The following is a 27235-nucleotide window of genomic DNA, read 5'->3' on the forward strand; positions in this document are numbered from 1 at the left end:
CAAGCAAATATAGCGTCTCAGACCAGGACGGACCATACGCTGACGACTAAGGAACGGACAAAGGACATTCTGAGGGTGGGAACATGGAATGTGAGAGGAGTGAATGATGAAGTGAAAGAGAGAAAGATTGTTCAGGTGCTTCAGGATGCAAGAGTGGATATATGTGGATTGACTGAAACTAAAAGGAAAGGTGAAAGGGTGAGAGAATGGGAATATGGTTTAGGTTTATGTGCGGGAGTTAATGAGAATGAGAGGGAGTATGTATGATGATATGCAAGAAGTGGAAGGAAAATATAAGAGAGTATGGAACTGTGGGTGCAAGGATTGTATGGGTGAGGATGAAAGTAGGTATACAAGCGTGGGCGATTGTATGTGCGTATGCCCCGACAGAGGACCGAGTGGCAAGAGTGAAAGATGAGTTTTGGGCGAGAGTAGAAGCATGTATGGACAAATATGAGAGGAGCGAGAGAGTGCTTTTGATTGGAGACATGCATGGCAAAGTTGGGAATGTACGAGTGGATGGAGTGGTTGGTCAGTGGGGTGTGCCAGCTGAAGCAGATGGGAATGGTAGTGCTTTGGTGGACATCTGTGCTGGTAAGGGGTTGGCAATAGCTAACACCAGCTTTCGGCATAAGATGATCCACAGGTATACATGAAGAGTAATGAGGAGGATGGATGGCGAACTTGTTGAACGAAAGGCAATGATAGACTACGTGTGTGTGGATGAGCGAATGAGAACAAAAGTGTTGGATGCAAGAGTGTGGAAAGGGTGGGGGCTTGGAGTCTTATACCATCACTTAGTGATGGCCAAGGTAAAGCTGCGAAGAAAATGATTGAAGAGACCAAGGGAAGACAGGAGGAAACAGCTCCTGTTAGAAGAGTGGAGAAGCTGCAAGATAGTGAGAAAATGGCAGAGTATAAGAGAATAGTGGAAGAAAGATTGGGAAGGTATGAGTTAGAGTAGATGGAAGGGGTGGAAGACGTATGTAAGATATTCACGGAAGAGATAGGCGCAGCGTGTGAGGTGGTTTGTGGAGTGAGGAGGAGATGTAGGGGTGTGTAAGGGACAGCATGGTGGAATGATGAGGTGAAATGAGCTGTGGAACAAACGAAGAAGGCATATAGTGAATGGCTAGTGAGTAGAGGCCGAGGAGAAAATGAGAGAGAGAAGAGAAAGGTATATGTGAGCAGGAGAAGGGAGGTGAAGAGACTGGTGAAGGAGAGTAAGAATAAAGTGGATGAAGAATTTGGGAGGAATCTGAGTGTGAAATGGAGGAAGAGTAAGAAATTGTTTTGGAAGGAGGTAAAGAAAGTAAGGCAGTGTGAAAGGGGAAATAGTAAGGGAGTGAAAGATAGGAATAATAGATTGCTGGTGGAGAAGAGAGAGATATTGAGGAGATGGAAGGAGCACTTGAGGATTTGTTGAATGTAGAGAGTGACAGCAGTGCGAGTATAAGTGGTTGGGGAATGGCTGGGAGAAGAAGAGATGAGTGGAGGGAGGAAGAGATCAGTAGGGCGGAAATAGTGGAAGCAATGAAGATCAAGATGGGAAAGGCCCCAGGAATTGATGAAGTGTGTCGTGAAATGCTGAGGTATGGGGGTGAGATTATTGTGGAGTGGATATGGAAGTTGTGTAGGTTGGCTTGGGAAGAGGGAAGGGTTCCAGAGGACTGGAAATCATGTATAATTGTTCCTTTATACAAAGGAAAAAGGGAGAGAGAAGTATGTGGTAACCATAGGGGTGTTTGCCTTCTTAGTGTGACTGGAAAAATATATGGCAGAATACTCACTGACAGGGTTAGGCATATGACTGAGGAGCTAGTTGGATAAGAACGAGGAGGATTTAGGAAGGGAAAAGGGTGTGTAGATCAGATATTTGTTCTACGATGTTTAGTGGAGAAGTATCTAGAGAAGGAAAAGAAAGTGTATGCTGCCTTCATGGACTTGAAGAAAGCTTATGACAGAATAGATAGGCAAGGTATGTGGAAGGAATTAAGAATATATGAAGTGGAAGGGAAATTGTTGAGTGCTGTGAAGAGTATGTACGAAGGAGCTAGGGCTACGGTGCGAGTGGATGGTGAGCTGAGTGAGTTCTTTGATCTCAATGTGGGACTGAAACAGGGTTGTGTGATGTCTCCATGGCTGTTTAATATATACATGGATGGAGTTGTAAAGGAGGTGCAAGGTAGGGCAGTGGATGTGGGGGTGGCTCTAATGAATGAGGGTGAGATTTGGAAGATTCCGGTGTTGCTGTTTGCTGATGATACAGTATTGTTGAGTGAAGATGAATGGGAGTTGCTAGGTTTGGTGAATGAATTTGGGACAGTGTGAAGGAAGAGGAATCTGAAAGTTAATGTAAACAAGAGTCAAGTTATGGTGTTTGAGAGGAAAGAAGTCACAGAATGTATAGTGAGGTTGGATGGTGAGGATATGGAGAATGTGAGTGCATTCAAAGTACTTAGGTAGTGTGATGAGTAAGGATGGAAATTGGGCGATGAAGTGCGTGAAAGGGTACAGCAGGGAAGGAAGGTTGTTGGTTCACTGAAAGCAGTGATGAGAAATAGGGAGGTGAGTATGGAATTTAAGAAGTCACTGCATGATAGTATTGTGATCCCTACCCTGACATATGGAAGCGAGGCGTGGACCTTGCAAGAGGGGAACAAGTCAAGAGTGAGAGCAGTAGGAATGAGTTACTTGAGAGGAGCATGTGGAGTGACATGGAGGGACAGGTTGACGAACGAAAAAGTGAAGGAACGTTGTGGGGTGGATGTGGATGTGGTTAAGAATATAAAGAGAAATACACTGAGGTGGTTTGGACAGGTGGAGAGAATGGAGAATCAAAGACTGACTAAGAGGGTGTATGTAGGATGTAGGTGAGGTGGAGGGAGGGAGAGGGAGGGGTAGACCGAGGATGAGGTGGAGGGATGGAGTTGATAGGTATATGAGGGAGGAGGGAATGAGTTGGGGGAAGGGTAGTCAAATGGTGGATGACAGAGCGACTTGGAGGCGTTTTGTCTGCGGCCACCCTTTGCGGGATTAGGGCGTCGGGCTGTAGATAGATAGATAGACATCCTAATATTCCACAATGACAACCTAATTATGCACCCTGACACCCTAATATTCCCCAAATACACCCAAATTTTACACCCTGGCACCCTACTATAATTCCTTGCACTCAAATATTCCACCCAGACACATAATCCCACAACCTAACACAGACATTCCCACACTTTCACTGAAGAAACACCTACATACTGTACTCACTTCACGCGCAGGGCAAAACAACACCCCGATTGGAACACACTAGCTACTACATGCCACCCCTCCTGTCATCCACCCATCAGAGGTATCCTTATGTAGAGCTGGTCAAGTCCACCTGGCTAGGCTTAGATCAGGACATCACCCAGCCCTCCATAATTGCCAGTTTAGATTTGGGTTGGGTAGAATCACAGAAAACATGTGCTCCGCTTGTTGAACAGGCCCACACAACATAACACACACAGCACACGCTACACTAGGATGCACACACAACAGCAACGGTGTACGGAACCTATAGGACAACCTCATGGGACGGTTGTTTTCCTGCGGTTGACGACTACGCTCGGTCAGGCGGTCCAGGGTTAGGCAGTATGAATAACAACATTAACAAAAGCAACACCAACTCCAATACTCCACACCAGAGAATTACTTTTCATCTCCTACACCCTAACATCTCAGTGCATATCTAACCCTTCACTCACCGTCCTCATGTCCCTGGTGGTCTTTTGTTATTCACTCTTGACATCCTTCTCCAAGTCCATCCTAACACCACATTATTCTACACTGACACCCAATTCTTTATCCTGACACCTTTACCACCATTCTTGAGACTGATACTCAACCCTGGCACCCTAATACCCCACCCTGGCACCCCAATACTCCACCCTGGCACCCCAATACTCCACCCTGGCACCCTAATACTCAACCCTGGCACCCCAATACCCCACCCTGGCACCCCAATACTCCACCCTGGCACCTTAATTACGCCACCCTGGACCCTAATACTCCACCCTGGCACCCAAATTACTCCACCCTGGCATCCCAATACTCCACCCTGGCACCCCAATACTCCACCCTGGCACCCTAAGTACTCCACCCTGGCACCCAAATACTCCACCCTGGCACCCCAATACCCCACCCTGGCACCCAAATACTCCACCCTGGCACCCCAATACCCCACCCTGGCACCCAAATACTCCATCCTGGCACCCAAATACTTCACCCTGGCATCCAAATACTCCACCGTGGCACCTTAATTACTCCACCCTGGCACCCCAATACTCCACCCTGGCACCCCAATACTCCACCCTGGCACCCTAATGCTCCACCCTGGCACCCCAATACTCCACCCTGGCACCCTAATACTCCACCGTGGCATCCAAATACTCCACCGTGGCACCTTAATTACTCCACCCTGACACCTAATTACTCCACCCTGGCACCCTAATACCCCACCCTGGCACCCTAATACTCCACCCTGGCACCCTAATACTTCACCCTGGCACCCTTATACTCCACCCTGGCACCCAAATACTCCACCCTGGCACCCAAATACTCCATCCTGACACCCTAATACTCCACCCTGACACCTACTTCTGAACCCACCTTCCTCAAGTGCCTGGTGATCTTCTCGCCGTGCTCCCAGACGCTCTGATCAGCGTCATTACTGTGGCAGCTGATGATCCGCGGCGCCCCCAGCCCAGGAGACTCACCAAACACGTCCACTTCCTTGTGCTTTAGTCTGGTCAGCGCTTCAGCAACCACCCGCACCGCGTCGTAGATCAGTGCTGACTGAGCCTGGGGAAGAAGGGATGGGCTGATTTTAGTGCTGCTGTTGAGGAAGAAGAAGAAGAGGAAGAAGAAAAAGAAGGAGAGGGAGGAGGAGGAGGAGGAGGAGAACACAATTCTTGGCATCAAACATTAATGTAGACTAAGCACGTGGAAAAGAAGACAGGTTCAGTGCTGTTGGTGGGTGGTTGAGGCGAAAGAAGAATTAAAATGAAAATAAAGAGACGACCATCTTTTCCTGCTCAAATCATACTGTCCCCGGGAAGACGACCCGCAGCAGTCTAATGGAAATTAAGGCCCCTAATTGCAGGATATAAGGAGGGGAATTAATGCACTGCGATTTTGAACTGCAATATAATGCTTGATGATATACCCAGGTATTGGAAGGAGGAAGACGAATTTCTGAAAGTAATATACGAAACCTAAAACGCTAAGGCGTTGAAGATGCACGAAGACGTTGAAAATATACCAGGGCGTTGAAAATAGTGTATGCATTGTAGAACGTAATGAACAATGACCCCGAATATACTTTGCAACGGCGCTGAAAATAACAAAGATGACGCTGAAAATAACACACAAGGCGCTGAAAATAACACACAATGCGCTGATAATAACACAATGCGCTGAAAATAACACACAAGGCGTTGAAAATAACACACAAGACGCTGAAAATAACACACAAGGCGTTGAAAATAACAAACAAGACGCTCAAAATAACACATAAGGCGCTGAAAAAAACACATAAAGCGTTGAAAATAGTATACAAAGGAACCAAAGACAATGTACTGTACGTAGGAACTGAATATACAGAGGCAGGGATTATTTTTACTGGGGCAATATGGGAGACTGCCTTACGATGCCTTTCACTACACTACACTACGATACACACACACACACACACACACACACACATACACAATTCAGCATGACACTGGACATTAACATAATCTTCTATCCCTTGGACTTTAATAAACATAAAGCTTGATAAACTGGCATGGAATTAGCATATTTCTGACTTTTATGACCAGCCTAAATGTTGAAAAGTGAAATTGTGAAAACGACCGAGTGAAAATGCCTTCATACATTTAATCAGACAGACATTTATATTTCTTGGCAGTATGACAGGCTATATTTTTTTCTTCATCTATCCAACGTGGCAACTGTATTAGAACCGCAAGAAGGAGTATTAGTGCCCACAATAACCTATGGGCGCGAGGCTGGTGACAGGAAAACGAAAAGTCAAGAGTTACAGCGGTGGAGATGGGAGTCTTGGGAAACATGTGTGTATGGAGAATGGAGAGGATGGGAAGTAGTGTGATTCGACTTTAGGTGCCATCTTATAGTACTAAAGTGGTAAAGGAGGGCTATATCCAACCCATCCAATTCGAAAACACATTCTCTCTCTCTCTCTCTCTCTCTTTCTCTTATTCTAGGAAACAAATTAAATCGTCCGTCAGTACCAACAACAAAACAGTCCGGAAAGAATAAAGAAAAAAATATCCTCGCACTGAACTGGTTAACTCAGTAAAACTGCCACCATTTCCACCGTGCCACCAGCTTTTCCTTGACAAATTTCCACCACCTGACACCACCAGCAGGTCACTCTACAAGCTGGCCAAACTTGTCATGCAGTTTCGTCACGGTGGGGCAGAGAAGAGGTCTGGGCGAGACGACACAAGGTTTACTGCAGAGGAATGTGTATAGTTCACCAAAGCAAGCCACTAGGAGCGTTGTGTGTGTGTGTGTGTGTGTGTGTGTGTGTGTGTGTGTGTGTGAGAGAGAGAGAGAGAGAGAGAGAGAGAGAGAGAGAGAGAGAGAGAGATAATCTCCAGTCGTTAACTAGAATATATTATTAAAACTGTGCTCACCATAACAGGCTTAAATTTGTGGTCAATATTACCACATAAAATATAATCAAAACCAAATTGTACTGGGAAAAAAATAACCTAAAAGTGTTTCTTCAGATTTTTCTTTTAGGTACAACGCCCAGAAGTACCATTTTTTTTCCAGGATGAGAGACAGTGGCCGAGAAAATAAAGAGGCCAGTGTTATTTCACCACAACACAGCCACACTATTTTCACACCTCCACTTTTACTCTCTGTCTCTGTCTCTCTCTCTCTCTCTCTCTCTCTCTCTCTCTCTCTCTCTCTCTTTCCCCAAACCTGAGTGGTACATCCTTCCTGATTTTCACATTTTTGTCACCTCAACCTTCACACCTTTATGTTCGTATTTCACACCTGGCCGAGTTCATTTCATTTTCCATTTCGAAATTTGCCAGAAGGAAGACCAATTACCCTCACAGGTAACTTTTTAGAGGCAATTAAGTCTATTTCCAGTCCTGAGTGTGTGTGTGTGTGTGTGTGTGTGTGTGTGTGTGTGTGTGTGTGTGTGTGTGTGTGTGTGTGTGTGTGTGTGTGTGAGAGAGAGAGAGAGAGAGAGAGAGAGAATGTTGCCATGATAATGAAAGGCAATACCGACATTTAGGTACCAGAAGGGTAATCAAGAAAACCTTAAAATATAATTGTTGAATATAATCGTTTCCTAAAATTAAGTGATATACATAAATGATATATATAAATTGCAAAACCCACAATCCCTAAATAGTTCTCAGCGTTACCATGGTTACGGGAAACAACATGGACAATTAGGCAGTAGTGTACAGCAAGGATTATATAAAATGTAATTAAATCCTTTTTTAAAATAATACCAGGATAACAAGCTACCATATCAACAAAACTATTCATAAAAATCGTGTGCTGCCATCGCTGAAAAAAAAAATCGACAACTAGGTAACAGCAGGGCAATAAAGACAGCCGTAAAATATAGTTAAAGGGTAACATAACGCTCAAACGAGGAGCAAAACCCAAAATACCTGACAATCCTCTGTGTTGCCATGGTTACGAAAAGCAATATCGACAGTTAGACAAGGGCATCGTAAAATGGAATCGTGGCATATAATCCTATCCTACTGTTATGACCAATACACAGATCGGGACATAAACAGAAAAGCCTACAATACCTGAGAATTCTGGGTTACTGTCATTATGGAAACTAATATCGACTACCGCAAATATAATCGTCAAATATTATGTATGAAAATTATAATGGTCATAATAACAGCAAAACCCACAACGGCAAAATCAACAGTTAAGACATTCAAATTTAACGTCAAATATAATCGGCTCCCACTATTAAGAATAAGAGTGGGGATGAGGAGACGGGCAAAGCTGAGAATACTACGCCTCTTAACAGGGTTATTGGCCTCTCAGCTGTTTCGGCGTGGCACATTACCCCGGGAATTGCCCCTGTAGCGTAGTGCAACCAGCTAAGACCACGCTAATCCACTGTAATTCTACCCTGATACCCCACCACACCTCCCACTGGCACGCCATCCACACGACTTGCCAGGTGTGTGTTTGTTATTTAGGTGTCGTGTGCGTCTAGGCTTGGCTGGCTTCCTTACACAAACTCCTTGACAATTTTTTACACCTTTCTATGTTCTTTATATCCACATAATATGTGGATACAAACATGGTCGATAATATTATTATCGACCATGTTTGTATTAATTCCAAGCACAACCATATTTATGTGACACAGGAAAACAAGCAGGGGAGGACTCTGAGAATGAAACCCTAGAGCTCGTATTCTTTCCGGTTAAGGGAACTCCCTGACGCCTCTTCCTTAACGATTCATTTTTGGATATGGGTGGTTAATATCCTATTGCACGTTATTCAGGTAGAATATGGCGATACTGGAAGGATTTATTTAACACACAATTGGGCAATTAGGTATAATAAACATAATAAATCGCGTAGGAAACGATGTTAAGGAGCTTCCTCAACCGACGAGAATACGGACCCACGTGACAGCCGAGTTCGTGGTACCAGTTTCTTTGCGATTTATAATTATGTACATTACAGCCTGGTATTCTGCTTCATTAGGCTATCAGCCTGGGCATATGTTCGTATTCTAGGTGACGTAAGAGGCTTGGTAACACCTGTTTTTAGGCGATTTACTATGAATATTACACACATATTGTCCCTTATGACATTTATATATTCCGGTTGGTAGCATCGAAATAGTCTGCCGCAGGATTGTACAAAAAGATAAAAAGTGTCACATGGCCATCGGTCTGGGCAATGTTCGTGTTCTAAGTGTCACAGAAGGCTACGTAACACTTTTTCCTCAGTGATTTGTCAGGCACATTATACCCGGAATGTCTATGGTACCATATACATTCTCTATTTCCATGCAATCCACTTGACATGTTGGGCTACCTGTCTGGGTGTATGGTCGTCTTGTAGGTGACACAGGAGGTTTGGCAGCACAATAGTTCTTTTACTTTAACTTGGCCCAGATTTTCATCCTTTTGCAGCTAATTTCGCGTAGCTCAGTCGCAGAAAAATATCTATGACTCTACATCTTTCCGGCAGCAATGCTTCGTCCTAGCTTAATATTCCAGTGCTAATCTAGTGTTATACATAAAAGATGAAGAGATGAAAATTTCAGGCCAAGGTAAAGTGAACAGAGTGTGTGTGTGTGTGTGTGTGTGTGTGTGTGTGTGTGTGTGTGTGTGTGTGTGTGTGTGTGTGTGTGTGTGTGTGTGTGTGTGTGTGTGTGTGTGTGTGTGTGTTTTAGCTTTATGTAATGCTTATGTGTGGTAGGTGGGGACGCTCACCATCCACTCACTCAATGTTGTGCTGCTCTCGGGTGTCTGCCCTGTCCTCTCCTCCATCCTTCTTTCCTTCCATCTTCTTCTGTCTTTCTTTCCTTCATTCTTTCCTCGTCTTTCTGTCTACGGGTGACTTTGCACTCCCTCTTCTGTCTTTCATTCCTTCATTCTTTCCTCTTCCTTCTGCCTGTGGGTGACTCTACACTGAGTGACAAGCCAAATGGTTTCCTGTACACCAGGAAACCATGTACTACGCTAGGTGGTAACCATATAATCAAATTTTGGCGCCTGGTGGTTTAGTGGGCAATTACTGTGCTCCAATCGGACTGAGCCGGTGAAAAATTATATCCAAGGGGTGGTTGGGGTTTATGGCTCACGTAATGCACTCAGGGATGAGTGAGGCTGGTCACTCTCATCTTAAATGTCAGGACTTACTGCCTAGTCCCGGACTCCTACGCTCCTCATGGAGCAACGTACTGTATGATGGATGGATGGATGGATGTAATGCTTATTACACCTTGATACGGTTTTTACGTTATTTAGTTCCATTAGCACCTGTTTGACCTTATGTTCGTGAGCTAACGCTCAATAATGAAATCTGAGTAAGTCTAACTTTTCGGTGGTTATGTATGGAACACCTGTAACTGTTACCTGTAATTAGCCTTCTCACCACCATAATTAGTGTGACTAACAGCCATACTGGATCACGTATGTTCTGTTATCGTCATAATCATCACCACCATAACTATCAATATCACCATCACATCATCATCATCATCATCATCATCATTATCAAAACCATCACCATCATCATCGCTTCAGAAATTAAAGTCAGATCTTGGGGGCTTGATACGCTTTCGATTCCCAGGCCAGTCAAGAGAATTTAGAGTAATGTCTACTTAGTCCAGCCTGTTCGTCCTTAGAAAAGAAATGCAGACCAACTACAAATTTTAAAAATGCGGTAGTAGTATGGGGGATGGTGGTAGAAAGTGTCCCCCTTCATGACCTTGATATACTCTATTATTAAATGCCTTCATCATCATCATCATCATCATCATCATCACAATCTTCTTTTTTCTTCTTTACCAGCCGCAATAGCGAAGTTGGTATTGTTTTCAGTGTGTGTGTGTGTGTGTGTGTGTGTGTGTGTGTGTGTGTGTGTGTGTGTGTGTGTGTGTGTTACCATGATAATTTCGCAACCGCTCAAAATATCATCACAAAATTTTACAGATGTGTAGTAGGGAAAATAATAGATCACGAGTTAGAAATTGGTGAAAGTAGGTCAAGGTCAGTGTGTCTGTTAGCACGATAACTTCGCAACCCCTCAAGATATCGTAACAAAATCGTACAGGTGTATAATACGGATGAAAATCTCATACGAGTTCGAAATTGGTGAAAGTAGGTCCAGGTCAAGGTCATATTCCGAGCTGCGCTAGATATGTATCGGCTCGCAGCTGGTGTGATTCCCCCCTTGGGGGGGCCTATAGTCTCTTCTACTTCTCATCCACCTCCTCCTCTTCGTCCTCCATTCCAATATCCCTGCCCCAAATTCATCTACTCATTACAGTTATCCCGGACAGCTTACAGAATGACAACAAAATATAGTACAGGTGAGAGAGGGGCAAGTATCCCCTTCCCCCCCCTCTCTCTCTCTCTCTCTCGCAGACCAGTCTTATGAGCTACTTTGTCTCTTTACCCACCGGGACTTTGGTAAACAAAAACTCGGGATGCTATGACCATTCCCAAATACAATATCTGGAGAGAGAGAGAGAGAGAGAGAGAGAGAGAGAGAGAGAGAGAGAGAGAGAGAGAATATATTACACATTATAAATTTTTAAGGACGTTTAAAATGAGAATATAATTTTGTCTAGTTCATTATGCATATTCCAAGACATTTTATTCTTTGGTTATACATGTTATATATAGGATAGTCCAATATAGCATCCTCTAATTTTGTGTTGTGGGGACGGCCCAGTGTGCTAGTGTGAGGAACGCTGACATTTTGGCTGTTTAATGAAACTCCTAATCAACAGTGTAATTAATGAACGCCAATAACTGTCTGCTAAGCTGGTCAAGAGGCAGCCAAGGCTATATCTAACCCTGCTGGCTTAAAATGGCATCTCCTAAGCTGAGGAATAGCGTCTGTTGGTAGCAAGATTTTTTTTTTTTTTTTTTTTTTTTGCCATCCGTGGAGGTACCCCTCTAACCCATCTAGGCCATAAAAAAATCGTCTGGCGACAGCACGAAAATACAAGGTGTCCTGAGAGACTTTCAAAGAAACTTCAGGAGGGTAGTATTAATTCTGAGAGAAAATTGCTATACCAACGTGGGCCCAATTCTCAGCCGTCATGAAACTACAGATACAGATGACCTATGGGTTAATTATGAGGCAGGCCATTTTCGCCCCTATGAGCATCAGTAACTTATAGCTCCGGAAATGGCAGACAACTGCACGTAGAGTGATACATTTATTTTTTATTCTCTAAAGAACAGCCACAACATAACCTCCTTAAATATATAATAATAAAAAAAAATCGTGAGACACCTTGAAAAGGCCTTTTCCACACGCTACTCAGATTCTCCTTGGATCAAATGAAAGTCTTCTGGCGTTAAAAATCTATATACCTACCTTCTGCACACGCTGCTCTTGTTCTCCCCGGCATTAACAAACACCCTCATAACAGTTTAGCCACTTAAACGAGAGACCACTTTCACGCAACACCACCCTTGGAAAAAACAGTATCTCTTATGTAAACTGAAATTAATATACTGAGTCACACGCACGAGGGCAATGGCTGGAGAGCGCAAACGCACGAACGCACGTAGGCTCGCGCGCGCGCAGGCAGAGAGAGAGAGAGAGAGAGAGAGAGAGAGAGAGAGAGAGAGAGAGAGAGAGAGAGAGAGAAATAGGAGAAAGGAAGAAGAATAAGGAACGAGAGAACAACAGAATGGGTAGGAATGAAGGAAGGAGGTAGGTAGGAAAGAAGGCAGAAAGGGAGGAAGGAATACAGAAGAGAGAGAGGAAGAGAGGGACAAATAGGAGGGGGAAGAAGAAGAATGAAAGTAGGAAGTAAGAATGAAAATAGAGAAGCGGGGTGGGGGAGAGAGGGGGCATGGGAGGGAGAAGGTGAATGGAGGGAAGAGGATGAATGGAGGGAAGTGGAGGAATGAGTGAAGGGGTGAGAAAAGGGTAGACAGCTGAAAGGACGGTAAGGGGAGACAGTAGAGTGAGAGAGAAGACAAGGCCAGGAAGGAAGAACGAGTAAAGCTTGATTCACACTATACCAGCACGTAAACGGACTGTAACCTAACCTTCACCTGACCGTCACCAGACGACAACAGCATGTTCATTCACACTGCACCGTCTGGTCTCCAGCAGTACGGTCGCAGTACAGTCCAGTTCGTGTACCCGGAAGGAACCCAAGAGCTAATGCCATACGTTGTCGTTGGAGATGAGGCTTTTCCTTTGAAAAATTACTAAGACCTTATCCTGGCTGGCAAATTGGGGATTATGTAACAAAAACACAATTAAATTATTGTTTGTTTAGAGCCAGTAGAGTAGCGGAAAATGCCTTCGGCATCTTGGCACAGAGATTCAGGATATTTCGTAGGCAGATGAAATCCAAGCCAGAAAATGTTAATAAAATTGTTCTTGCTTCATCTGTTCTACTGTACACAACTTTCTCAAAGATGCCAATGTTGTTTCTTCAAACCAGCAGGATACACCTGATGAAGGTGCTCTACTTTCCCAGCTCCCTAGGCGAGGAGGTAATGCTCCAACTTGAGCTTTTCCAATAAGCGAAGCTTTCAGGAGGTTCTTAAACTCTCCCCAGGGAGCCTACCATGGTCTACATGAGACGTGTGTAGCCTACTTTGTTCCATTTATGAAATATATGAACTTGTTTCATGCTGTATAAAAGATTATTAAAAGGGTTCAGACCGTGAACAGAAACTCTGACCTATGTAACACAGACTTAATTTTATTCAACTTCTGTTATTCAGTGAAAAAAAAAAAATAATAATAATATTAACTTTGGTTCAAAAAATGTCAATTTTTTAGTGTGTATCTACTGTATAATTTTCATACTACTCACAATTTATGGTTTAACTACAGTGTATAAATATAATTTATATAAGAAATTGTAAATACTTTACATGTCAAATTATGTTGTACTGACTAGAAAACAAAATAAAATGTCACTTACCTTATTGTTCTAACTCATATCCAATTTCAGACCAAACCCTACCCTTCTTCGCATTGTTGCTGTAGTCTTTGTGGGACATGTCATAATGACACTTGTGGTTCTGCACAAATGTAATCAATTTTTCCTCGTCCATCTCGAACAAGAAAGCACGATCTCAACTGAGGCAGCTCAGCTACTGGTGCCGGTATGTACCCGTGCAAGTCCCATGTTCACATTATCCATCATGTACAGGATCAGGACCTGGACGTTACCGGACAGACAAAGCAAAATATTCTCACCGAGAAACGAGACCGACAACTGCCAGTGACGGTCTGTGCAGGTGAGGTGCAGGTCAAGTATAGTGTGAAGGCAACAATGGTTATACCATTGAATTATATTTTGTCGTTCTGGTACGGTACGTTACGTGTCGGTGAAATTACGTGTAGTGTGAATCAGCCCTTAAGAGAAGAAAGACGGATGGGAGAACAGGGATGGGAGGAGGGGAGAGTGCAATCGGTGAGGAGGGAAAGGAATCAGTAAGAGCAATTAAATAACTACTGTGTCCCTCTGTCGTACCATTCCTGCAACGAATATACATTTTTACAACTATTATTATCAACTGGGAGCGCCATATAAATTTTTATAGCTGTTACTTCTTGCAACTGCCTTATACACTGACAATAACGCATTATTTACAAGAATGGTTTTTGCATCGACCGTGCATTTCTGTAACCACCACAGATTTTTAGTTTATTTCCGCAGCTACCAAATATTACTGCAGCTTTTAATACTGCAACTACCATATATTATTGCAATTTCTATTTCTGCAACTGCCATATATTATTGTAACTACTGAAGATTTTTACCACCCAAAAAACTGCACTAATAATAACTATTTGTAATTTCCCTAACATTTCCAAGTACCATATTGTGATAGTATCTTTAAAAACCACTGTATCTTGTTGGCTTGTACTGCACAATTCCCATGGTTTTTATGCAACTATCATTTTCCTGCTTTTGTTTTGTGTTTCTTGTTTCAAGAATACTCCCCCAGTATCCCTGCTTGTCGTAAAAGGCGACTAAAAGGGTTGGCGGAGGGTTAGTGCCCCTCCCCGGAAAACAACTAACTAAAAAAACAAACAAGAAGCCTCGGACAAGGACTGACCAAACGATGACGACCCAGGACCGGACAAAGGACTTGGTAATGAGTACATGGAATGTAAGAGGAGCGAATGATGAGGTGAAAGAGAGAGAGATTGTCCAGGTGCTTGAGGGTGCGAAAGTGGATGCATGTGGAATAACTGAAACAAAATGGAGAGGAGAAAGTGTGAGAGAATGGGAGTATGGATGGGGTATATGTGCAGGAGTAGGTGAGAATGAAAGGGCGAAGGAAGGAGTATGTATAGTTGTGAGTAAAAGATGGAAGAAGAGCATAAGACAGTATGGATCAGTTGGGTCAAGGATTGTGTGGGTAAAGTTGAAAGTTGGAATACAAATGTGGGCGATTGTGTGTGTGTATGCGCCACCGCAAGATCGTGCTAGAAGAGTGAGAGAAGAGTTCTGGACAAATGTAGAAGTGTGCATGGAAAAGTTTGGAAGGAATGAGAGAGTGTTTCTGATTGGTGATATGAATGGTAAAGTTGGGAATGCGAAGGTGGATGGAGTAGTTGGTGAGTGGGGTGTGCCTGCTGAGATAGAGGAGAATGGGAGTGCGTTAGTGGACATTTGTGCTGGGAGGGGGTTGGTGGTAGCCAATACTCTCTTCAGGCATAAAATGATCCACAGGTATACATGGCGAGTGATGAGAAGGGTGGGTGGTGAACTGAATGAAAGGAAGGCAATGATTGATTATGTGTGTGTGGATGAAAGGATGCAAAGATGTGTAATGGATGCAAGAGTTTATAGAGGTTGGGGGAGTGGACTTTCTGACCACTACTTGGTGGTGGTCAGAATCAAGGTCCAATTAGAATGGAGAAATAGAAGAAGGGAAAGACGAGAGGAAGGAGTAGTTGCAAGGAGAGTGGAAAGGTTACAAGAGGATGAGAAAAAAGCAGAGTATAAGAGAGAAGTGGAGGAACGATTGTGCAAATATGAATTGGAGCAGATGGGAGACGTGCAAGGTGTGTGTAGCATATTTACAGAAGAAATATGTGCAGCATGTGATGTGGTGTGTGGAAGGAAGAGAAGACGGAGGGGGGTGCAAGGAACAGCGTGGTGGACTGAAGAGGTGAAACAGGCTGTGGCCCAAAAGAAGAAAGCATACAATGAATGGATGAGAAATAGGGGCGTGGAAGAAGCTGAGAGGCGGAAGAGAGAGTTATATGTAGAAAGAAAGAGAGAGGTGAAAAGATTAGTAAGAGAGAGTAAGAAGAGAGTGGATGAGGAATTTGGTAGGAATTTGAGTGTAAAGTGGAGGGACTGTAACAAAATGTTCTGGAAAGAGGTGAAAAGAGTAAGACAGGGTGGAAGTGAAGTTAGCAGGGGAGTGAAAGATAAAAATGGTAGATTACTAGTGGAGAAGGGAGAAAAAGTGAGCAGATGGAGAGAACACTTTAAGGAATTGTTGAACGTAGAGGATGGAAGTAATGCGAGTATAAGTGGCTGGGGAATGGCTGGGAGAAGGAGGGAGGTGAGAAGACAGGAAGAAATCAGTAGGAGAGAAGTTGTGGAAGCAATGAAGAAAGTTAAATCTGGGAAAGCCCCAGGAATTGATGGAGTGTGTGGTGAAATGCTGAAGCATGGGGGAGAGATAGTAGTAGAATGGATGTGGAAGATGTGCAGATTAGCCTGGGAGGAAGGTAGAGTCCCGGAGGATTGGAAGTCAGGTATAATTATTCCCTTGTACAAAGGAAAAGGGGAAAAAGAAGTGTGTGGTAATCATAGGGGCATTTGTCTTCTTAGTATAATAGGAAAAGTGTATGGTAGGATACTTATTGACAGAGTTAGAGAAAGAACAGAGAAATTAGTTGGAGAAGAACAGGGAGGCTTTAGGAAGGGAAGAGGTTGTGTAGATCAGATATTCATTCTTAGATCTTTAGTGGAAAAGTTTCTAGAGAAGGGAAAGAAGTTGTATGCGGCTTTCATGGATTTGGAGAAAGCATATGACAGGGTGGATAGACAAGGATTGTGGAAAGTGTTAAGAATATATGGAGTAGATGGGAAGTTGTTGAATGCTGTGAAGAGTATGTACGATGGTGCGAAGGCTGCAGTGCGTGTGGATGGTGAACTAAGTGAATTTTTCTCTTTGAAAGTTGGGTTGAAACAGGGATGTGTCATGTCTCCATGGTTGTTCAATCTGTACATGGATGGGGTAATAAAAGAGGTACAAGGTAGGGTAGTGGATGTTGGAGTGGCCCTGGTGAGAGAGGATAGTGTTTGGAAACTCCCTGTACTGTTGTTTGCAGATGATACTGTGTTGTTGAGTGAAGACGAAGGGGAGCTGCAAGGCTTGGTGGATGAGTTTGGGAGAGTGTGTAAGAAACGGAATCTGAAGGTGAATGTAGGGAAGAGTAAAGTGATGGTCTTTGAGAGAGGTGAAGTCTGTGAATGTATAGCGAGGTTGGATGGTGAGGAATTGGAAAATGTGAGTACGTTTAAGTACTTGGGTAGTGTGATGAGTAAGGATGGAGGTTTGGAGGATGAAGTGCTTGAAAGGGTACAGCAGGGAAGAAAGGTTGCTGATTCTTTGAAAGCAGTGACAAGAAACAGGGAAGTGAGCATGGAAGTGAAAAAGTTACTACATGACAGTATTGTGATACCAACTCTAACGTACGGAAGTGAAGCTTAGACGTTGTTGGAAGGACACAAGTCAAGAGTGAGAGCAGTGGAAATGAGTTATTTAAGAGGAGCCTGTGGAGTCACATGGAGAGATAGGCTGACGAATGAGGATGTAAAGGAACGTTGTGGTGTTGATGTGGATGTGATAGGGAGCGTTATGAGGAACACACTGAGGTGGTTTGGCCATGTGGAGAGGATGGAGGGTGAAAGACTGACGAAGAGAGTGTATGTGAGTGAGGTGGAGGGGGGAAGAGAGAGGGGGAGGCCGAGGATGAGATGGAGGGATGGGGTGGAGAGGTATATGAGAGAGGGGGGTATGAGTTGGGAGCAGGGTAGTGAAATGGCGGGGGACAGGGCGACTTGGAGGCGATTTGTTTGCGGCCACCCCAAACGGGATTGAGGCGTCTGGCAATAGATAGATAGATAGATTTTTACAACTTTCTGCCCCCTCTTCTCCTTGGCATTTAAGTTTCAGCAGGATATTCCTTCCTCAACACTTCTGCGTCTTCAGCCACTATCATGCATGGATGGATGTAATAATATGCTGTTTTAGATTTTCCTCCTTCCATTCTCTCTCTCTCTCTCTCTCTCTCTCTCTCTCTCATCAGTCTTCAACATCCACACTTGCCCACATCAATAATGAAGTCTCACAGACACAAAGAAATCTCCCTCCCTCCCTTACTCCTCCCCTTCACACACACACACACACACACACACACACACACACACACACATCAACACTGAGGCAGAGCTAGCAATCCGTCTCCCTGAGTGTAAGCAAGATGGATGTTACCAGCCCTAAGACAAGTCAAGGAAGACGTGTTGCTTTTGTGTAGGACCAGGACGACACACACACACACACACACACACACACACACACACACACACACACACACACACACACAGAGTGTGTGTGTGTGTGTGTGTGTGTGTGTGTGTGTGTGTGTGTAATGCGAGAGAGTAGCTAACGTTAGACGATTTATTTTTAAGTGCGTCACAGGAATGTGACTTAACAAATCCAAAGTAAAACCGCCAAACCCAACCTGTATACACAGTCACCCTGCGTTACCCGTACCAACAACCTCGCGGGACGAAACATCCACCTCATCACTCCCTGGCTCTTATAACTCAACATGACCCGCATTAAATCATCTGACGACAGATAGGGTAGAATACCATAACTGTCTGAACATGTGAGGTAACAAAAAAAAACTAACTCAGCATTATTTGTACGGTATTACAAAAATTAAACAGAGCTGCACAGATTAGCCTGAGAACAACAAACCACCACCACCATCACTCATACCAACAACTAAAGGGGGTATATAAATAATCTTCTACAACAAAATCCTTACCACCAACAACAACAACAAGAGCAGAAATACAACTAACCTACCACAACAAAATCCTTACCACCACTACCATCACCAACAACAACAACAAGAGCAGAAATACAACTAACCTACCACAACAAAATCCTTACCACCACTACCACCAACAACAACAACAAGAGCAGAAATACAACTAACCTACCACAACAAAATCCTTACCACCACTACCACCACCACCAACAACAAGGGCAGAAATACAACTAACCTACCACAACAAAATCCTCGCCACCACAACAGAGCACAAGTCGATAGCCTCTCATCCTGTGCACCTGCCGAACCTACAGCCGCTGCACACAAAACATCCGCCGTAATTAGTTGACAAAGTCCACCTTTCCAACACAGCTCAAGGCAGGGGCAAACTTTGGCCAAGAAAATGCAATGGTTGGGGAGACAAGACACACACACACACACACACACACACACACACACACACACACACACACACACACACACGCACGCACGCACGCACGCACGCACGCGCGCCATATTCTCTCATTCTCTCTCTCTCTCTCTCCACACACACACACACACACACACACACACACACACAATCATGCAAATCCGAGAAGCCAAGAGACATTAAAAAGGACTTGGGTTTAAAGTAAAATGTATTCCAGGATTTAGGGAATACTGAGAAGAGAGAGAGAGAGAGAGAGAGAGAGAGAGAGAGAGAGAGAGAGAGAATGTGCTTACATCCACATATACTCCATAAGACACATAATATTTCCATATCCACCTTCTTTCCTTCTCCATCTTCTTTTAGGCATAATTTTTATCCCATCACCACCACCACCACCACCATCATCATCATCATCATTCTCAGCCTAATTATATTTTCTTTAAGGCCTCATCCCTCATACATCATCATTCTCTCTCCAGACCTGCTATCCATCTTCTTCCTCTTCCCATCCTCCACTTCCACCTCCACCTTCCACTTTATCCTTAAGGTGGGGGACGCCTTTCCGCTCGACAGTACCTCACTGGATCCCAATTCGTCAGCCTCAACCAAGGCAAAGTGTCCTCATCAACTCAATCGTCACTTGTCCTTCCGCTTTCTGTCTCCTCTCTCTCTCTCTCTCTCTCTCTCTCTCTCTCTCTCTCTCTCTCTCTCTCTCTCTCTCTCTCTCTCTCTCTCTCTTTCTCTCAATATTTTAATTATTTTCCTAACATCTTTTCTCCTACCTACCTCTTGCTTTCCTTTCTTCTCCCCCCTCCTTGCCTCCGTTTTCTCCAACTTCTCTTCGTTTCTCTCTCCCTCTGTCCGTTGTCTCCATCCTCTCCCTCCCTTCTTCCCATCCATTACTCCCTTCTTTTCTCCCTCTCCTAGGCTCTGTCCGTTCCCTCTCATTTCCCTCAGTCACTTCTTTCCTCCCCCCTCCCTCCATCTCGCTCTCCTCTCCCTTCCCTTCTCTCTCATGAACTCTCCTTTTCCTCCACCTCTTCCTTCCCTCTTTCTCTTCCCCCCTCATCCTTCCCTCCAGCTCTCTTCTCCAACCCTCCCCTCCATTTCTCCCCTCCATCCATCTCTCCTCTCTTCTCCCATTTCCCATTTCTCCTCTCCTCTCCCTTCTCTCCTCTTGTCCTCTCGCTTCCCTTCATCTCTGCCTTTTCTCGTTTTCTCCTCCTTTTCTCCCTTTCCTCCATCACTCCTCTCTTTTTCTCCCTTTCCTCCATCTCTCCTCTCATTTCTCGTCTCCATCTTTCCTCTCCTTTTCTCCCACCATTTCGCCGCTCTTCTACCTTCCCTCAATCCCTCCTCTCATCTCCCTTTCCTCCATCTTTCCCTTCTCCTCGCATTTTCGCCCCTCCATCTCTCCTCTCCTCCTTCCTTCCCTTCCCCCATCTCTCCTCTCCCTTCATCCATCTCTCCAAGGAAAAACTTAAGTGGCGACGACAAGGTATCTCATCTTATCTTTCCTCCACCTCCTTCTCCATCCACCTAAACTGCTTAATCCCCCCCCCTCTCTCTCTCTCTATCTCGTGAAATATGGGGCTGTCAACTCTGTTTCTGGCCAGCCTTCCACGACCAGCATTTGATGAAGGAGAGGAAGACCAAGAATGAGAAAGATTCGGCTCAACAGATAATTCTCCTCCCACCTCCTTCCTTCCCTTCGCTTTTCCTTCTCTCTCGCCCAGATTTTCCTGCAGTTTTCATGGCTTCTTTCCTCTTTCCCTCTCTTCCCTTTCCTTTCATTCTTCCTTCACTATATCTTCCATTACTCAGTTTTCCCTCCTCCTTCCTCCGCCCATAAGTTTTTCCCTTTTCCCTCTCTCCACTTTTTCCTTCATATCTCAACTTTTCACTCCCTCCCCTTCTCTCTCTCTCTCTCTCTCTCTCTCTCTCTCTCTCTCTCTCTCCATTTTTCCCTCTCCTGTCTGCATTATCCTTTATTCTTCCTCCTTCGTTCATACCGTCCACTCTCCTCTCCTCTGAACCGTCTCTCTCCTGCACCTCCTAATTCCATTTTTTTCCTTCCTTCCTCCTCCCCTTCTCCCACTATCAGTTTTCCCTCTCATTCTCTCCCCTCTCTCCCCTTCCCTCCTCCAGTTCTTCCCTCCTCCAGTTCTTCCCTCACTGCCTCCCTCTACATTTTCCTCCTATACCTACCTCTCCCTTCCTTCCTCCCACTTTCCATCCTATCCTATCCTTTCTTTCACTCCACCAGAAAACTCTCTCTCTCTCCCCCCTCTCTCTCTCTCTCTCTCTCTCTCTCTCTCTCTCTCTCTCTCTCTCTCTCTCTCAGATCATCATCATCATCATCATCACCCAAGTTCAGTTCATAGGACAGGCTGTTATCCTTGTCCATTCAGTCCTAGTGTATCTCACTCTCATCACGCTATCTTGTTCTCTGTCAGCCTCATCCTCGCACTCCATCTCAGGTCGTCCATCTAGTACTTGCTCTACGAGGGACGCGACATGTCCATACTCATACTGGATTTTTTCTTTCTGTGACTAGTGGTATGTCAGGGAGCTCACCATTCACTCATTCCATGTATCGCTGCCTTCAGTTGACCCTGCACTGAATGACATGGCAGATGGTTTCCTGCATTTCAAGAAACAACCACAGAACCAAATGACGCCTGGTTGACTAGTGGGTTAAGGCACTCCAAGCTCTGGGGCCTACAATCATCGTTAGCATCTGAGGGATGGCTGGTGTTATTGATCACTTTATGCCACTCAGGTGTGAATGAGGTTGACTACCCTTACATTAATTGTCGGGACGGAGTAGAATAGCAACAGGATCCTTCACTACTGATTGGGTAGAAAGGGATTCGATGGATGGATGGATGGATGAATATGGATGAAGAGATAAAGGATGGATGGGTGAAGAGACGGATGGATGGATGGATGGATGGAAAAAGGATTGCTGGTTGGATGGATGGACGGAGGGACGGAGGGAGAGAGAAAGGGAGGGTGGGAGGGACGGACAAACGGACGAACTGGCGGACGGATATATGGCTGGATGGATGGATGGATGGATGGACGGATAGATGGATGGATGGTTGGATGGTGATGGAGGGAGAAAGGGACGGACGAACGGTCGGACGGACGGATGGATGGACGGACAGATGGATATACCTCTTAAGTGCTTTGTTTTCTTTTCCAGGAAGGTCTTTTCTCTCTCAATGTGACACCAAACATTCCTTTCCATTCCTTTCTGAGCACTCCTAGTTTCTGGTTTATAAGGATTTTGTCAGACCAAGTTTTTGGATAGTAAGTTACAAAAAAAAAAGACATACTCTCTCTTGACATAACGGCAATGGCTTATACTTAATACAGTTACTTAGTTTACCAAAAGTCCTCCATTCCATTTGTTTGCTTCGTTTGTTTTCACTGTAATGAACTGGCTCTGCTTGAACTGCTTTCACTAATTTTACAGCATGCATTCCTCGACATAATAAAGTTCATCTCCTGCTTTTATCAGAAGAGACTGAATATATCTGCTGAACACAATTATCGTCTGCTTCATAATCATTTTCAAGCCTGCCTCCAGACCCTCCCTCTTTCAATCGGCTACCATTTCTTGTGGCTTTTCCCCTGATTCACACACACACACACACACACACACACACACACACACGTCATAAAATCTAGACGGTTTAGCGTCACATGAACTAATGAAGGTCTGGATTATTTCTGAATCGATTTCTCTCTCTCTCTCTCTCTCTCTCTCTCTCTCTCTCTCTCTCTCTCTCTCTCTCTCTCTCTCTCACACACACACACACACACACACACACACACACACGCAACTAGGTCATCAGCAAATATAGTTCAATTGCTCAAACTCGGCATTACGTCCGTTTTAATTCCAATCCAGACAACTGAAAATGCTGTCCAGGTATACTGTAAAAAAAAATTGTGTGAAATTCTCTCTCCTGGTTTAACACCAGTTTCTTTTGCGCTAGCTATCCTTAAGGAGATTTATGATGGCGGTACAGTCTTCATAAATATCTTCTCGTACCTTAATTCAAATTTCTTCTACGACTCATAATCGAACTGCTCTCAAAACTGCATCTGATCCAACTAAATCAAATATTATTTCTTATGCACTGAATGCCATCCTCAATACTTACCTATATTCTGATGTTTTCACCATCACCTTACTAATAACACGACTATGGCCTTTTGCCTATACAGGTGCACTGATCAACCCTTTAATACTTCGTTTCTGTGGACCATAATTGTTTGCTGATATCTGATGTGCAGTTTGTCATGTTATTGTTCACTGTTGCTTGAAATCTTGTATGTGTAACTGGATATTGTGGTCAATAAATACTTACTTACATACCTGCCTACTCTAATAACGATTACGAGGTCCTGCCTGTTCTCTCGGCTGGTTGGCATCACGTGTAGGGTTATTTGATTTGCTTTAGGATTATTGTGAGGAAATTTGTACACGACAGGGAGACAACTGATTGGATGTTATTCTTTAGGTCTTTACTGTCGTGTGTGTGTGTGTGTGTGTGTGTGTGTGTGTGTGTGTGTGTGTGTGAGAGAGAGAGAGAGAGAGAGAGAGAGAGAGAGAGAGAGAGAGAGAGAGAGAGAGAGAGAGAGAGAGAGAGAGAGAGAGAGAGAGACCTTCATTAGTTCATGTCTCGCCGAACCGCCTAATGTTATGGGTTTTGTGTGTGTGTGTGTGTGTGTGTGTGTGTGTGTGTGTGTGTGTGTGTGTGTGTGTGTGTGTGTGTGTGGAAGGGAGGGGAAATGAGGAAAGGGGAGGGGAAGGAGAAATGGGTGAGGAGGAGGAGGAATCGGGAGAGTCAGGAGTTGAAAGGGAAGAAGGAGAAGATGGAAAGGAGGAGGAGGAGGATTAAAGTACACAGGAAAGCAAACAGCAACAGACCTTATGGTCCTTTCGAGGCTGCTTGTTAGAGAAAACTATGACTACAAGATCTAACTCTACATGTTGAAGGATAAGGATAGTAAAGCAAGAAGGCTCCCCCCACCACCAAACCCTCCAGGAAAAAGTGGGAAAAACCACCATGCAGCATGGAAAAACTGACATGGAAATTTTATAGGAAACACTGGAAAGGAAAAGTCACATTCTATAATACTTTATCTATAAGCTACCCGATAGAGTAACCTAAAAGAGAAAGTAAACAAATAAAATAATAGTTACGGCATGACATTGTAAACCGGTTACATTGAGTTAATGGGAAGTCTGTGGACATAACGTGGAAGCTACACACTGCACAGTGTGGATGTTTAGGGGTGGTGCAGCAGCCTAGCCTGGCGCTTTTAAGGTAGGCAGCAGTCAATCAGGCAATAGCTCCGTTTCCTCCACTGAGACAAGGAACTCTCCCATGTGGGACAAGTACACAAGTTTCATCCTGAAGCAGTGACCCCTGGTACATTAAAAAAATCCCGATGGTGGTCACTTGACTAACAGGGACTCTCAGTGATCCACAGCCCATCACAGGTCGAAAGTAAGAGTAGTGACCGTTAACTCAGGGTTATCTGTGCAGATCCTAATCTGTGCTTATATTGCTTTCTTTGCACTGGGGAGATTGAAAAGTATATAGGACGGGTGTCTTAGATAAAAGGGGACTGCACAGTGCACAGTGTGGATGTGCAATGCACAGAGTGGATGTTTAGGGGTGGTGCGGCAACCTTCCCTGGCGCTTTTTAAGTAGGCAGCAGTCAATCAGGCAATAGCTCCGTTCACTCCACTGAGACAAGGAACTCTCCCATGTTGGACAGTACACAAGTTTCATCCTGAAGCAGTGACCCCTGGTACATTAAAAAAATCCCAACGGTGGTCACTTGACTAACAGGGACCCTCAGTGATCCAAATCCCATCACAGGTCGAAAGTAAAAGTAGTGACCGTTAACTCAGGGTTATCTGTGCAGATCCTAATCTGTGCTTACTGTATATTACCTCATTTGCTTTGGGTAAATCGAAAAACGTATAATGATGTGACGTGACGCTATGTTAAGTTTATGGGGTTTCCTGTAGACACGATGGGGACTGCACAGTGTGGATGTTTAGGGGTGGTGCGGCAGCCTTGCCTGGCGCTTTTAAGGTAGGCAGCAGTCAATCAGGCCCTAGCTCCGTTCACTCCAATGAGACAGGGAACTCTCCCATATGGGACAAGTACACAAGTTTCATCCTGAAGCAGTGACCCCTGGTACATTAAAAAAATCCCGATGGTGGTCACTTGACTAACATGGACCCTCAGTGATCCACAGCCCATCACAGGTCGAAAGTAAGAGTAGTGACCATTAACTCAGCGTTATCTGTGCAGATCCTAATCTGTGCTTATATTGCTTTGATTGCACCGAATAAATTGAAAATGTATAATATCGTGACGCAACACTATGTACGGGTACATTGTTTAAGGGGTGTCTTGTAGACTAAAGGGGCATGAACTTACATGTACCGTAGCTATAAAAGCAAGTTATTCGGACAGAAAAAGAGTCAGCTGAGGATTCTCATGCAAATACTTGTCTAATTTGTTTTTGAATGTCTCAATTGAGATACTGTTCACGGTATCTGAGGGTAATCTGTTCCAGATATTTACAACTCTGTTAAAGAAGAAGTATTTTGCTTCGTGGGATTGGAATCGCTTTCCCATGATTTTGCAGCCATTACTTCTGGTTTGACTCGACCGGTCTATATCAAAATATTTATTCATGTCTAAGTTGTCATATCCCTTCATGATTTTGAAAACTTTGATAAGGTCCCCTCTTAACCTGCGCTTCGTTAGGCTAAATAATTTAAGTTCTTCAAGGCGTTCCTCATATGGCTTGTTTCTAAGTCGTGGTATCATTTTTGTGATTCTTCGCTGAATTTTCTCCAATTTTTCAATGTCCTTTCTGTAGTACGGAGACCAGAATTGCACACAATACTCAAGATGGGGGCGCACTAGCGAGTTGTACAAGGCAAGTATGACTTTTTCCGATTTAAACTCGAAAGTTCTTCCAATAAAACCCACTTGCTTGTTTGCAATTTTAACTGCATCGGTACACTGCTTGCTTGGTTTTAGGTCATTTGATATTATCACACCAAGATCCTTTTCACTGTCTGTACTTGATAACTGAATATTGTTCATTTTGTAATTTGCATGGACATTGTTACTTCCAATATGAAGTACTTTACATTTTTCTGTGTTGAATATCATTTGCCATTTTTCTGCCCAGCTTGCTAAAGTATTATGGTCATTTTGTAACTGCTGCCACTGTAATTTTGAAGTGACTTTACTGGTTATTTTAGTATCATCTGCAAATTTGGATACTTTACAATTTAGACCCTCATCAATGTCATTTATATAGATAATAAAAAGTATCGGTCCAAGTACTGAGCCTTGGGGAACGCCGTTGATCACATTACGCCATTTGGATTCCTGTCCGTTTATCACAACTCGCTGTTTTCGGTCTGACAGCCAGTCTTGTAACCATTTTTGCGTCTTTCCTTTTATTCCATGTGCTTCTATTTTTCTCATGAGACGCTTGTGAGGGACAGTGTCAAATGCTTTCTGAAAGTCGAGGTAAATAATATCTACTGCTCTTGAGTCATCGTATGATTTGTAAACATCATGGAAGAAGTCCAGTAAGTTAGTTAAGCATGAACGACGATGTCTGAATCCATGTTGCGAGTCTTTAATTATATTATTTTCTTCTAGATAATTAACTATTTTATCTCTTATGATTTTTTCCATTAACTTGCACACTACTGATGTTAAGGAGGAGGAGGAGGAGGAGGAGGAGGAGGATTACACAAGATTACACAGGAAAGGAAACAGAAACAGACCTTATGGTCCTTTCGAGGCTGCTTGTTAGAGAAAACTATGACTACAAGATCTAACTCTACATGCTGAAGGATAAGGATGGTAAAGCAAGAAGGCTCCCCCCACCACCAAACCCTCCAGGAAAAAGTGA

The 27235-nt window shown here is 44.0% G+C and overlaps 1 protein-coding gene across 1 annotated transcript in view; it reads right to left on the reverse strand.

Moving 5' to 3' along the window:
* The window catches only part of LOC145414271 (glutamate receptor 1-like), a 171469-nt gene that overhangs the window by 85444 nt on the left and 58790 nt on the right, over nt 1-27235 (reverse strand). Inside the window, exon 6 of the mRNA XM_080283886.1 lies at nt 4645-4836. Coding sequence (XP_080140012.1) covers nt 4645-4836 — 192 coding nt within the window. The remainder of the gene's footprint in view (nt 1-4644; nt 4837-27235) is intronic.

This window comes from Coenobita brevimanus, chromosome 1 (assembly GCF_032717465.1).
Source record: "Coenobita brevimanus isolate Jiangsu-jjx chromosome 1, ASM3271746v2, whole genome shotgun sequence".
Lineage (NCBI taxonomy): Eukaryota > Metazoa > Arthropoda > Malacostraca > Decapoda > Coenobitidae > Coenobita > Coenobita brevimanus.